Source organism: Mustela nivalis (genome assembly GCF_964662115.1).
Source record: "Mustela nivalis genome assembly, chromosome: 3".
In the NCBI taxonomy this organism is placed as follows: domain Eukaryota; kingdom Metazoa; phylum Chordata; class Mammalia; order Carnivora; family Mustelidae; genus Mustela; species Mustela nivalis.
This window is the reverse complement of record NC_139022.1, coordinates 151,116,219-151,130,126: the sequence shown is the minus strand read 5'-3', so window position 1 is coordinate 151,130,126 and position 13,908 is coordinate 151,116,219. Positions and strand designations below refer to the sequence as shown.

At 38.2% G+C, this 13,908-nt stretch overlaps 1 protein-coding gene across 2 annotated transcripts in view; it reads left to right on the top strand.

The window, feature by feature from the left end:
* Window positions 1-13,908, top strand: part of WDR70 (WD repeat domain 70) — a 297,351-nt gene that overhangs the window by 241,490 nt on the left and 41,953 nt on the right. For both annotated transcript variants that reach the window (XM_082724203.1, XM_082724202.1), the window contains 2 exons: window positions 2,317-2,401; window positions 3,812-3,950. In XM_082724203.1, the coding sequence (XP_082580329.1) occupies window positions 2,317-2,401; window positions 3,812-3,950 (224 nt within the window). The remainder of the gene's footprint in view (window positions 1-2,316; window positions 2,402-3,811; window positions 3,951-13,908) is intronic.

Below are 13,908 nucleotides of genomic sequence, written 5' to 3'. Positions count from 1 at the left end.
TATTTTTTATTTAAAAAATGATACATTCATTTGTAATTTTTATTCATATTTTTCATATTCCCATTATAGGAAGTGTGGGATGTGACTGAGAATCTTCCTGTAGGCCCATTTGTGGGGAGGGAGAAGAAACAGTGGAGTAGGAGCCATTACAGAGGGCTTTAAATATCACATAAAGGATTTAGTCTTTAGTCTGTAGGCCATGTTAATCTAACAACACTACATTTGGTCAGTCATTCACTCACTCAACTGCTCTATGTTGAGCAACTACTCTGAGCAAGCATTGTGCTAGGTGCTGGGTCTAAACTGTGAACATCATAGAAGAGTTCCTTTCCGAGAGAATGCGCTCTGGTGTAGAGGGTAGTGGGAGTGAGGAAGAGATGGAGAGATCTGGCCTGGCTCTCGTTCTGTTCAGCCTTTCCATGTCTGTGTACCTTGGGAATGGCATCAGATTCTCTTTCTTCTGAGGAAGCCTTGTCTGTTATATCCAAACTACCATCACTTACATAATTGTAAAACATCAAAGCACATGTATTTTCTATGTTGGTCTATATGGAAAAGGTGGGGGGAGTCTGTATAAAGTATGAATTTTGGTCCATTGGTTCTAACCTATTTGAGTCCTGAGAGGACTCTTAATTAAGACTGTATATACTCTTTACTTATAAATAATGGTTCTTAACTCGAGTGTGTACCTGAATCTTCTGAGGAAGTTTTTCAAATGATAAATGTTTCACTTAGAAATTCTCACATTGGGGTGCCTGGGTGGCTCAGTGGGTTAGAGACTCTGCCTTCGGCTCAGGTCATGATTCCGGGGTCCTGGGATTGAGCCCCAAATCGGGCTCTGTGCTCAGCAGGGAGCCTGCTTCCTCCTCTCTCTGTGCCTGCCTCTCTGCCTACTTGTGATCTCTGTCTGTCAAATAAATAAATAAATAAATAAAATCTTCAAGAAAAAAAAAATTTTTTCACAGTTACCCTTACAGCTTTAGAATGGTGTACCCAAATCTCCAACGTGGAGTGGGGGGACGAGAGAAGAGCAAGAGGGAAGTATAGTTTGAAAATTCCTCTCAGAGGATTCTAAAACAGGCCAGCCCCAAACCAGTTGATAATTACTAGAAGTATAGGACTAAACTCATTTCAGTCAAAGCCATTTTGGTGATAATTCTTGCCTTCCCCTTCCATCCTGTAATAGCTGCTGGGTAACACGTCGCCAACACAACATGTATGCTCCATTCTATCATTTCTCTTCCTGGATGTATAGAATATGGCAGATGGAATTCTAGTCAGCAGAGTCCCCAGGTGTTGCAAGGTATTCTAGCTAGCACCAGAACCTGTCAGGTTAGCTAAACTGTTTAATGCAGATTAATGTTTTCTTATTATTTGAGAATTATGAGGATATGTAATCTTTTTTTTAAGACCAAAAGAAAAAAAAAAAAAAAGGTGAGTCTTACAAAGTCCTTCCATTTTAAGCAGGTCCCCAGTCCGGCCAGTTGTGGATTAGTGCACCTGCCAAAAGTTGGGTTTCAGAGGAAGGGTCACTTGGGAGAGAATGGAGATTTTTATTGAAATTTCCACTCACCTCACTTGCACCTGATACTGATTCTTTATTGGACCCAAGGGGTTGAGGCAGGTCTCAGCTGTGGACACCGGGGAGAAAAGAACAGCAAAGACATCACTTATATGAGTTTTGGCTTTCATTATGGCCAGGAATATTAGTTAGTAGCCCTTCAGAAATATAAAAAAAGTGATTCTTAGAAGAATATTCATTACACTTTAAAGAGCTTTTGGAAAAGCTGTACTCCCCGGCAAAGTGAAGAATGATAGCCACGGTGGAGTCATACTGGAGGGAAGGGAATCCCGCGGCTCACTCTCATTCATGTTAATGGATAGCTTCATCTACACCCCAGTGGGAGAAGGAATCTATTGTGAACTGAACTGTTTTCAGTCCTGATGGTTGTTAAATTAGTATCTTCTTAAGAAGTCAGGTTATGTTCAACTATACCATAGGGGAACTGCCAGCTGCTGTAAAATCACTCCTTAGAGCAGAGTCTCCAGGGCTCTTCTAGCCTACAGATGCTGCATCAGTTTGAAAATTTATTTCTAGGAGGCCAGTTCATTATCATAAATCTTTCTACTGTTCTCACATCCACTACTTTCAAACTCCCCAGTTAACACAGTAAAATGCACTTATGTGCACCTTTCTTTCCCTTTCCTTACTTCTTTCCTTCCTGTAGTTATACACTAAGTTTAGCAAAGTCTAAACTTAAAACAAATTTCTTTGCATAATTTGCTTTTTTTTTTCCTGTTCCATTCCTCTATCAGGTGATGATACATTGAAATTATGGGACATCCGACAATTTAATAAGCCACTTTTTTCAGCCTCGGGTCTTCCTACCATGTTCCCAATGTAAGTAGCATATTTTAAATAACTATAAACATAAGAGAATAGAGAAAAAATTTTGTCACTTTAATTTATGTCCTATGTCTTAAAAAGGGACAAGAAGAGTATTTGAAATTTGTTTTTTGAAAGATGCATTTTGTTTTTCCCTTTCATTTGCACATTCTTCAGGCCATAAAACTTTTTTGAAGTGGAAATGATATACGTTCATGTGTCTCTCTGTGTGTATACTTGGGATAGTAAAAATATTTTAAGAGATTGAATTGTTCTCTTAATATGTATAAATGAGAAGGTAGGCCTACATATTTGTTGTCTTTTAAAATTTGAGCCCCATTCCATCAAAGCAACCTTCCATAGTTCCTGAACATTATTATGTGTCATTCTCTCAATTTTTTCTTACCATCATCCCCGTCAGTAATTCAGTATACTTCGTTTGGTCAGAGTACCTTGCTCTAGGTAGCTGAACACCATTACCTCCATTCTGTTAAGTTGACAATGGAAGCACTTAAAGGTTTTTCTAAGGCAACTGAGGTGGGATTTGAACTTTTAAGTCCTACAATTGTTGCCTAAATAAAACTTTCTATTTTTTTTAGAAATAAAATCTCACATCTGTGTTAAATAATGACCAACAGGGAAAGCGTGAAGGGGATGGAAGCGTCAAACGGAGGAAACTGTGTCATAGCAGAGCATTAATTCTAGCGCGGTCCGTTGCCCATGGCAGTTATCTGTTAAAACAAACAGATGGACAAACAAACATGAATTTATAGCTGATGAGAATTTTTTGAGCTCTTATGCCTGCTGCAAGCTATACTAACTACATAACTTCTTTGGATCATGTCTTAGATTATTCACAATCAGGTGGCCAGATCTCTAATAACAAGGGCTCTTGAATCATAGCCATCAATTAGGTTCCAGCAGTTCAACCTGCTCCTCATTTCATGGTCCTTGACTTGACAAAACTCAAATTATTTGGGGATGGTGGCTAGTGGTGGTAAAAAATAATTCCAAAACTGGACAAAATTATCACTTCTTAGACATTAGTCATACCATGTCTGTTTGTCTATATCACCGTCAAGGTCTATCTTGCCTTTTTCCCACACTTCCTTTACATTAAAAAATAGGGTGTGTAGAAGTTAAAAAAGCACAGATTCTGGAATCAGACTGCCTGAGTTCACATCCCAGCTGCGCCACTTACTTTTGTGATCTTGGGCAAGGTTTCTTTAATCTCTCTCTGCCTCAATTTCCTCATCAGTAAAATGGGGATAGTAATATCTACCTCATAGGATTATTGTGAAGATTAAGTGAACTAATATACGTGCTTGACTTACGTTGAGCCCTCAATAAGATTACAGTGGTGGTGTTTATGTTTTATTTAACTCACTGCTGTAGCTTATGCTAATGCACTGTTCTTGTCTGTAGGACGGACTGCTGTTTCAGTCCGGATGACAAACTTGTAGTCACCGGGACATCTGTGCAAAGGGGACGTGGCAGCGGCAAGCTTGTTTTCTTTGAGCGCAGGACTTTCCAAAGGGTGTACGAAATAGACATTACGGATGCGGTATGTAAATTCTTCTCTCCTCAGCCTTGCGAATGAAGTTTGCCTCTTAGTCATCTTTTGTTTTGGTTTTAATTTTTAAATAGAACATAAGTCCTGGCCCTTACGGTGCAATGGTAGCTGCTTTTTTCACCAACACAGGAATTCATAATGTAATGCCAACTGGCTGATCGATGCTGTCCCTTCCTCTGACCCAGTATTTCCCATGGGCCCACACTTCAGAATTTCGGCTGGGCCGTGGATGTTTGCCCCTCTGCCAACGATTTGGAGGACAGCAGAAGCTGATCACCATGTAGGATCCAGAAAGGAGTGCCCCAAAGGGCGCGTGTTTGTGAGGATTCAGGGATCGTGGGCAGAAGTGAAAGTTATGCCCTAAGAAAGTGATGAATTGTAGCATTGTTCCCTAAACCTTGAAAACTTTGACAGAATTCTGCATGTCAGAGTTGTCATTGAGGTAAGACTCAGCTTCCACTCAGCTTAATTTCTGTTTAGTTATTGGGAAGTTTAAAACATTTCACAGTTAACTTCTGCCTCTAAAAAAGTCCATTAGTTTTCTTTACATATTTATAAAACACCAGCATGCTTGGGGGCGCCTGGGTGGCTCAGTGGGTTAAAGCCTCTGCCTTCAGCTCAGGTCAGGATCTCAGGATCCCTGCATCGGGCTCTCTGCTCAGCAGGAAGCCTGCATCCTCCTCTCTCTCTGTCTATTTCTCTGCCTACTTGTGAACTCTGTCTGTCAAATGAATAAATAAAATATTTAAAAAAATACAAACCCAAACCAGCATGCTTGCATGCACTGTTCCACTGATTCATCCATTCCTGTCCCGAGACTGGAGCTGGATATAACACGGTAAGAGTGAAGTTTCCCGGAGAAAATCCGAATTCCTTTATAGTCTTTTAAAGTATCTATTAGTATTTAGAAGGTAAGGTAAATCATTGTTATTTTCTGAGTATGAAACAGACCTATTAATGTCTGTGCACAATTTCTTTGGCTCACTGTCAAAGCCTTTAGTAATGCCCTGTGTCTTAAACAGTGCCCTTATGTAGACTTCTCCATTTCTTTATGTACTTAAATATATTATGTACTTAATATATTATGTACTTAAATGATTCAGACAATTGAACAACTGTTTTTAAATCACTAGTCAAAAGCTCCTGTCTCTAATGTTCTAGTATTACCATGTACTCTTAATTTGTAGGCCCTAAATTTGAAACCCTGGTATATATAGTTAGTTAAAGACAATGAATTAACAATGAGACCGATTCTAGATGAGTACTTAAGTTTTATAGATTCTAATCTCATGACCTAATTTGAAATGTACCAGCACTACTAATAATTTTTTTGGGGTACATCCAAGAGCCAACTAAAACACTAGAATCAAAGAAAAACATTCTTGACTCTATCAACTTTAATCTCAAAAAATAAAATTATTATAATCGGTTGTTCCAGAAGTAAGCTGTGTTCTGTTATGCCTCTCAATGACTATACATGTCAGTATTACTCGTGGTTTTTAATTATAATTAAAATTGAAACCTGAATAACTTAAGGGATGTATGATTGCACTTTTAAGAACCCCTGTGTTTTTGTAGTGTATAGAACGTGCTGTCTGCTGTGTTGCTCTGAGTTGCTTTTCTAGCTAGATCTTTTGCTCCATAGTATTTACTGCCATTGCATCTGTTATATGTTTGTTGTCTGTTTTCTTGCATCGGGATGTAAGCCCCCTAGAGCAGAAACTCTATCGTGTTCGCCGTGATCTCCTCAGTGCTTAGAAGGGTGCCTGACACATAGTTGTTGAATGTGTGCATGGTATACTTGGCAAGTGAATGTAATGATTTCTGTATGTCTTTGGAGAGTGAGGCAGGCGAGGAGTATCTAAGTAAACTGATCTTGTATATCAGAATAATAAGCAGGTGACTTTATCTTCTGTTTTTTGTTTGTGTGTTTGTTAAAGCAAAGGAATGGCACAGCCCGATTTAGTCTTTAGAACAGATAGTTTTATTGAAGTGCAAAGGGTAGATTTACAAGATTTGGTGTCGTGTATGGAGGCTGAGGTTTATTACTTGGGAGACTGGGCCAGTGTTCCCCGAGATTAAAAAAAAAAAAAGAAAAGGAAAAAGCAGATTTTGGAAGAAATTCAGTGCATTGTTGTTGAAATACCTGCAGAGCCTCTGGGTGAAGAGAGTAGACAGATAGGTAAGTGAGTTTGGTCCTTAAGGAAAGAAGACTCAGTTTGGGGGGGGAAATATTTACAGTTTATAGTTGAAATGTTGGTTACTGATTAGTTTGATCAAGGAAAGGGCACAAAGGATGGAAAACATCATGGGCTGTAGGAAACCCAGACTTTTAAGGGATGAGCAAATGAAGAGAAGCAAACAAAGAATGGTCATTAAGTCAATGGAATATACCTCCTATTGAATTGTCTTAGAAAAGTCAGAAAACAGATTTTGAGATCCATATTAATAGATGAAGAGAAAACTTCAAATAGGAACAAAAGTGCTACAGCACTTCAAATCAGCTTTTTAAATAATTGATTTAGGATCCGTTTGATTGTATTTTTGTTGTTGTTACTATCAGACAGCATTGTTTTTGTTTACATAGTGGAATGGTATGGTAAAAGAACTTTAAAATGCCCCTCTGGGGGCGCCTGTGTGGCTCAGTGGGTTAAGGCCTCTGCCTTCGGCTCAGGTTATGATCCCGGGGTCCTAGGATCGAGCCCCACATTGGACTCTCTGCTTTGCAAGCAGCCTGTTTACTCCTCTCTCTCTGCCTGCCTCTCTGCCTACTTGTGATTTCTGTCTGTCAAATACATAAATAAAATCTTTAAAACATAAAATAAAATGCCCGTCTGATCTAAAGTTTGAAGACTTGGAATATAAGAGAATAAATGTGCTCTTTGGAATGGGTAAAGGTAGTGGACATTTTGCTTGAAGGACCAAAATATCTCTAATTCTATTGTATTTTTGTCACTAAAAACCAGAATAGTCATCTCTTTAGAAATACCATACTCTGCTGCTGTAAGGTATTTACTGTGTTGACTTTTAATTTACATAAATGGCAACATCTCATTCTTTTTGTTTGTTTGTTTGGGGTTTTTTTGGGGGGGGGGTTAAAACTCCTCTTATTTGTATCATGAATTGTACAATCTCCAGTTCTCTTTGTTGCTAGAATATCCTAGCTATAGCATCGATGCCTAGATCAGACTTGTAGAATCGCTATACTAAAGACTTGGAGCTCCAAACAAATGTTTAGAAAATGTGTTTCTTCAAAGTTGTTATGACTCCAGGTGATTTCTTCTGGTTTTTAGTTCTATGGAATGAGGTCACTTTGTCCATTTCTCTTCGCAACGTCTCATTCTTACCAGCATTTAGAGGTGTGCTTGCTTGACTAGACACAGACAACGGTGGCTTTAGGTCTATCCTAGATGAGTCCATTTACTTCAGCAAAGTATGAGGGATTGTATTCTCACACTCTCTTCTAAAACGAAATAAACCCCTAGGTGGCTATATTTTAGAATGCCAAGCTCCACATGTATATGGAGCCAAACATTGTTTTCAGTCAAGGAGATTAACAACTCTACAGTTGCCTAATAACTAAAAACTCTACTACAAGCTTCACAATAAATAGCTTTTAAAAATACAATTATTTGTATTTTCCCTACTTATTTTTGAAACAAATTTAAAGGAAACAATGGGTTTAATTCTATTCTCTGTATTGTTATATGCTCTGAAAATTTTTTTTCTCTTCGATGTAGAGACTTCACTAGGAGATAACAAATGTTTCTTTAACATGTACCATTTTTATTGTATAATGTTCATACACATTTTATAATTCTGCTGGTATTATTTTTAGATGTTTCTTTATAGTCCCTCAAGTGTTCCCTCAAGTGAAAAAAAAACAGCATATTTCTCATTGTCATCTAATTTTTTTATGATTTTAGTAGTGTGCTTAGCCTCTTTTCTAAGATAAATTTCAGAATATAACTTGAATTTAGTGAGTTTACAAACTCACTTTAGTTCTTGTGTAAGATGGGACCCTAAGCTTTTGTATATTGCATAAAAGGCTAACCATTACTTATTTTATGTGATGAAAGTATGGGAGAGAAAGTATGAGAGAGAAAGAATGGACGAAATATAATTTGGAGATGATATATCAATTAAAAAAATTTATGTTTAATCGAAACCACAATGAGATACCACCTCACACCAGTCAGAATAGCTAAAATTAACAAGTCAGGAAATGACAGATGCTGGTGAGGATGTGGAAAAAGGGGAACCCTCCTACACTGTTGGTGGGAATGCAAGCTGGTGCAACCACTCTGGAAAACAGCATGGATGTTACTAAAAAAGTTGAAAATAGAGCTACCCTGTGACCCAGCAATCGCACTACTGGGTATTTACCCTAAAGATACAAATGTAGTGATCTGAAGGGACACGTACACCCGAATGTTTATAGCAGCAATGTCCATAATAGCCAAACTATGGAAAGAACCTAGATGTCCATCAACAGATGAATGGATCAAGAAGAGGTGGTTTATATACACAATGGAATACTATGCAGCCATCAAAAGAAGTGAAATCTTGCCAGTTGCGATGATGTGGCTGGAACTAGAGGGTGTTATGCTGAGCAAAATAAGTCAATCAGAGAATGACAATTATCATATGATCTCCCTGATATGAGGAAGTTGAGAGGCAATGTCAGGGGTTTGGGGGCTAGGAAGAATAAAAGAATAAATGAAACAAGATGGGATCAGGAGGGAGACAAAGCATAAGAGACTCTTAATCTCACAAAACAAACTGAGGGTTGCCGGCGGGAGGGGAGTAGAGAGAGGGTGGTCGGGTTATGGACATTGGGGAAGGTATGTGCTATGGTGAGTGCTGTGAGGTGTGTAAACCTGGCAATTCACAGACCTGTACCCCTGGGGCTAATAATACATTATATGTCAATAAAAAAAATCTGGAAAAAAGATTTATGTTTAGAAGAAACAGACATTTTCAGGCCTTTTTAAACTTCCAGTTATTCAGGAGAGGTCCTGAAATAACGTTATGGACTATCATTAGCTTAGTAATTTTTCATCAAAGTATAATTTGTTATAAAATGATTAACAGAATTTTCTTTTTCACTAATGTAAATCAGAAGACATGGTTTATGCAATTATACTAGCATATTAACATATATACTCTTTAACCCAAGCATAATGTAATAAAGTTTTTGACCTGGTATTATTTAGGATGGTGGCCTCTCTCAGCTGCTTTTGGCAATATTTAAAAGAAATAGCTGGTGTACCCTTGGGTAAAGAGGAAAAAAAGTAGAAAGGAAAAAAGCCAGAAATCTCACCCTGATCCTATGTGACTCTTTGATTTCTTTGTTAGCTTACTTTGGTGAGGAACCTTTATTTCTACATACACTGACTGAACAAAGTGAGGAATAGAAAAAAAAAATCAAGCCCATATATATAAAACAGAGCTGCATATCTAGTACAACTGATCTGGTATAAGGCTGCTGATGGGAAGGGAAGGGAAATTTGCTTGGATATTTTCAACCAGACTGCTTTATTTTATTCATTCATTCATTTTTCAGCTAGTCTGCTTTTGGTATTTTAATTGTATTTTTCTGATTATAAAAGTAGTACATATTAAATCCAAAAAATTGACACCATAGAAAAGATCATTAAGAAAGTAAATATCTAATCATAACACCCATAGATTATTCTCAGATATGACATTTAAATTAATACATTTTGGTGTTCAAGAAAATGGCTCTATTTGTTAACCTAAAGAATGGCATATAGCATACAATGAAAATATCACCACTTTCATTTCACATAAAAAGTTTTTGTGTTTTTATTAGGAGAGTATATTGATATTTTAAATCCAAAGAGAATGAAGGGAAAGAAGAAATGGGTATAATAGGCCATAAATAGTAGACTCTTCACCAAACTGGCTGTTTATCTTAATTTATGAGTATAAGGGACATGCTGACCATTAAGACTACAATCATTCTTCATTACTTGTACGTATGTAAGAGCAGAAAGGTCATTCAAATTAATGGATATTCCAGACATCCTCAGAATTGGTTTTGGAAAGTGTCTTTGTTCTTACGTATGAGTCTAAATAGAACAACTCTGGAAATTCACTTGAAACAAATTAATGAAGCTGTGCTTGTGAAAGCTTGTCTCTGGAGAATTGAGGAACTCACCTGTTCTGTATCATCCTGGGAATAGACCAATGATCTGTCTCACTGATACAGGGTTCCACCTCTTTAAAAGTTTTCTAGATATAAAGGAGTCCAGCAGTGTCTTTGCCCAGTCAGGGTTGTACAAGGAACAGGACACAGAGGGAACTTGAGCTATTGGCAGTGCAAATGCCAACTGAAAATAAACCCGAAAGAAAGACTATATTTGGCATTTGTCTGCCTTCTAAAATGTAGTGAAACCTTCTTAATATGAAGCACAGGGGATGGAAGAAATGGACTTCGAGTTTAGCTTTCCACTATCTGATTTTTATGGAAGAGCAATCAGGCAGCTGGTTAACTAGGGAACAGCAGTTGCTTTGAATTATATATTATCTTGGCTAAAGCACCATCAGCTTAATGAAGTTTTGCTGTAATTCACTTTCTTGGGAGGATTAAACAATGAAGATTCTAGATGGATACTGATTAACCTATTTGTACTTACTAAAATAGGTATATTTTCCCCATAGCCAAGTGATAAAACAGTATATTCAATGTAGGTATTTAGAACATTTACTCGTTGGAAACAGAAAGGCAGGGTACAGGAGCACTTGTTGTTTCCTGGTCTTCTGAGATGTATGAATATTTGATGAAAAACTTCAGAGAATTGTTTGTTCTAGCTCTGTGAAAAATGTCAATGGTATTTTGATAGGGACGGCAAACAATCCTAAAATATGTATGAAACCATAAAAGACCCCAAATAGCCAGGGGAATATTGAAAAAGAAAACCAAAGCTGGGACATCACAATGCCTGACTTCAAGTTCTATTATAAAACTGTGATCATCAAGACTGTGTGGTACTGGCCCAGAAACAAACACATCGTTCAATGGAACAGAATCAGAGAGCCCAGAAATGGACCCTCGACTCTATGATCAACTAATCTTTGACAAAGCAGGAAACAATTTCCAATGGGAAAAAAAGACAGTCTCTTCAATAAATGGTATTAGGAAAATTGGACAGCCACACGCAGAAGAATGAAACTGGACCATTGTCTCACACCATACACAAAGATAAATTTAAAATGGATGAAAGACCTCAATGTGAGACAGGAATCCATCAAAATCCTAGGTAACAAAGAGAGTAACCTCTTTGACCTTGGCCGCAGCAACTTCTTGCAAGACACATCTCTGAAGGCAAGGGAAACAAAAGCAAAAATGAACTATTGGGACTTCATCAAGAGAAAAGGCTTCTGGGGCACCTGGGTGGCTCAGTTGGTTAAGCGACTGCTTTCGGCTCAGGTCATGATCTTGGAGTCCCGGGATTGAGTCTCTCATTGGGCTCCCTACTCTGCAGGGAGTCTGCTTCTCCCTCTAACCCTCCCCCTCTCTCATGCTATCTCTCTCTCATTCTCTCTCTCAAATAATAAATAAATAAAATATATTTTTTGAAAAGCTTCTGCACAGCAAAGGAAACAGTCAACAAAACTAAAAGGCAACCTACAGAATGGGAAAAGATATTTGCAAATGACATAACAGATAAAGGGCTGGTATCCTTTTTCTAAAAAGAATTTATCAAACTCAACACCCCACCCAGAAAACAAGTAATCCAGTCAAGAAATGGGCAGAAGACATCTAAAGACACTTCTTCAAAGAAGACATCCAAATGCCCAACAGACACATGAAAAAATATTCCACATCACTTGGCATCAGGGAACTATAAGTACCACAATGAGATACCACCTTGCACCAATTAGAATGGCTAAAATGAACAAAACAGGGGACAACAAATGGTGAGGATGCAGGGAAAGGGGAACCCTCTTACACTATTGGTGAGAATGCAAGCTGGTGGAGCCACTCTGGAAAACAGTATGGAGGTTCATCAAGAAGTTTAAAATAGAGCTACCCTACAACTCAGCAATTGCACTACTGAGTAGTTACATCAAAGATACAGATGTAGTGAAAAGAAGGGACACTGCACCCCAATATTCATAGCAGCAATGTCCGCAGTAGCCAAACTGTGGAAAGAGCTGAGATGTCCTTCAACAGATGACTCGTTAGAGAAGATGTGGTTCATATATGTAATGGAATATTACTCAGCCATCAGAAAGGATGAATACCCACCATTTACATTAACAAGGACAGAACTGGAGGGGATTATGCTCAGTGAAATAAGTCAGTCAGGGAAAGACAATGATCATATGATTTTACTCTATGTGGAGTGTAAGAAATAGTGTAGAGGATCCTAGCAGAAGGGAGGGAAAAACGAATGGGAAGAAATCAGAAAGGGAGATAAACCATGAGAGACTCTTGACTCTGGGAAACAAACTGAAGGTTGTAGAAAGGGTGGTAGGTATGGCAGGGTTGGGTAACTGGGTGATGGGGCTTAAGAAGGGCACATGATGTGATGAGTGAGTACTGGGTGTTATATGCAACTAATGAATCATTGAACACTAAATCAAAAACTAATGAGGTGCTACATGTTGGCTATTGAATTAAACAAACAAACACAGACAGGAGTAAGTAGAAGATAATGGAGTTCTTGTACTGCCAGTGCTAATCTGCCGTGCAGCAGTTAACATGGTTCTTTCTCTAGCACTGCCTTTTCAGGGTCAAGAGCTTCCAGGATGGCTATTAGGACAGTGTTTTACTGTCAAGATGATCACACAGTGATCAGCCACTACTGCTTTCTGTAGGCGTATTTTTCTTTAATCACCAAAGAAAAGATATGTCATTCGGCTGTGATGAAAAACAGTATTGCATTATTGCTGCTTTCATGGTTTGGATTACTAAATTCTTTCTTGGGATTTCGTGAAGTAAGCAGCATACTTACCAGACTTCAATTTAAATGGTACCTGGACTCAACTGGAGTCCCCTGCTAAGTTAGCTGTTAGCTTCACAATGTTTGGGGGTGGGGGGACGTATGGGGGCTGGTATTACTTGATTAAATTACTTCTCATTATCATGTTATGGGTGTTTCAGGACAAGTTCTCAGGATTTAAGGAATACAGTTGAGTGCTCATCTGTAGGCACATGAAAATAGAAAAGAAACCACTGATTTCATGGTAATATCTGCTTTATCAAATCTAAATGTTTTAAGTAAGGAAAATGATATGAACTAGTTTAGTGCTGATTCTTTTTTTTTTTTAATGATACAGTAAAATGTATCTTTTTAAAAAATGTACAGGGACGCCTTGGGCAGCTGCCTTCAGCTCTTCAGCTCAGTTCATGGTCCTGGCCCCCCAGGATTGAGTCCCACATTGGGCTCCTTGCTCCTCGGTGAGCCTGCTTCTCCCTATGCCTCTGCATGCCTGTGTTCTCTCTGTCTCTCTGACAAGTAAATAAATAAAGTCTTTAAAAAATCAATCAATCAATAAATTTAGCTGTGCAGAAGCTTTTGATTTTGATGAAGTCCCAAAAGTTTATTTTCGCTTTTGTTTCCTTTGCCTTTGGAGACATATCTTGAAAGAAGTTGCTGTGGCTTATATCGAAGAGATTACTGCCTGTGTTCTCCTCTAGGATTCTGATGGATTCCTGTCTCACGTTGAGGTCTTTTATCCATTTTGAGTTTATCTTTGTGTACGGTGTAGGAGAATGGTTTCATTCTCTTAAGTTTCATTCTTCTACATAAAGCTTTCCAGTTTTCCCAGCACCATTTATTGAAGAGACTGTCTTTTTTCCACTGTATATTTTTTCCTGTTTTGTTGAAAATTAATTGACCATAGAGTTGAGGGTCCATATCTGGGCTCTCTACTCTGTTCCACTGGTCTATGTGTCAGCAAAGGAAACAGTCAA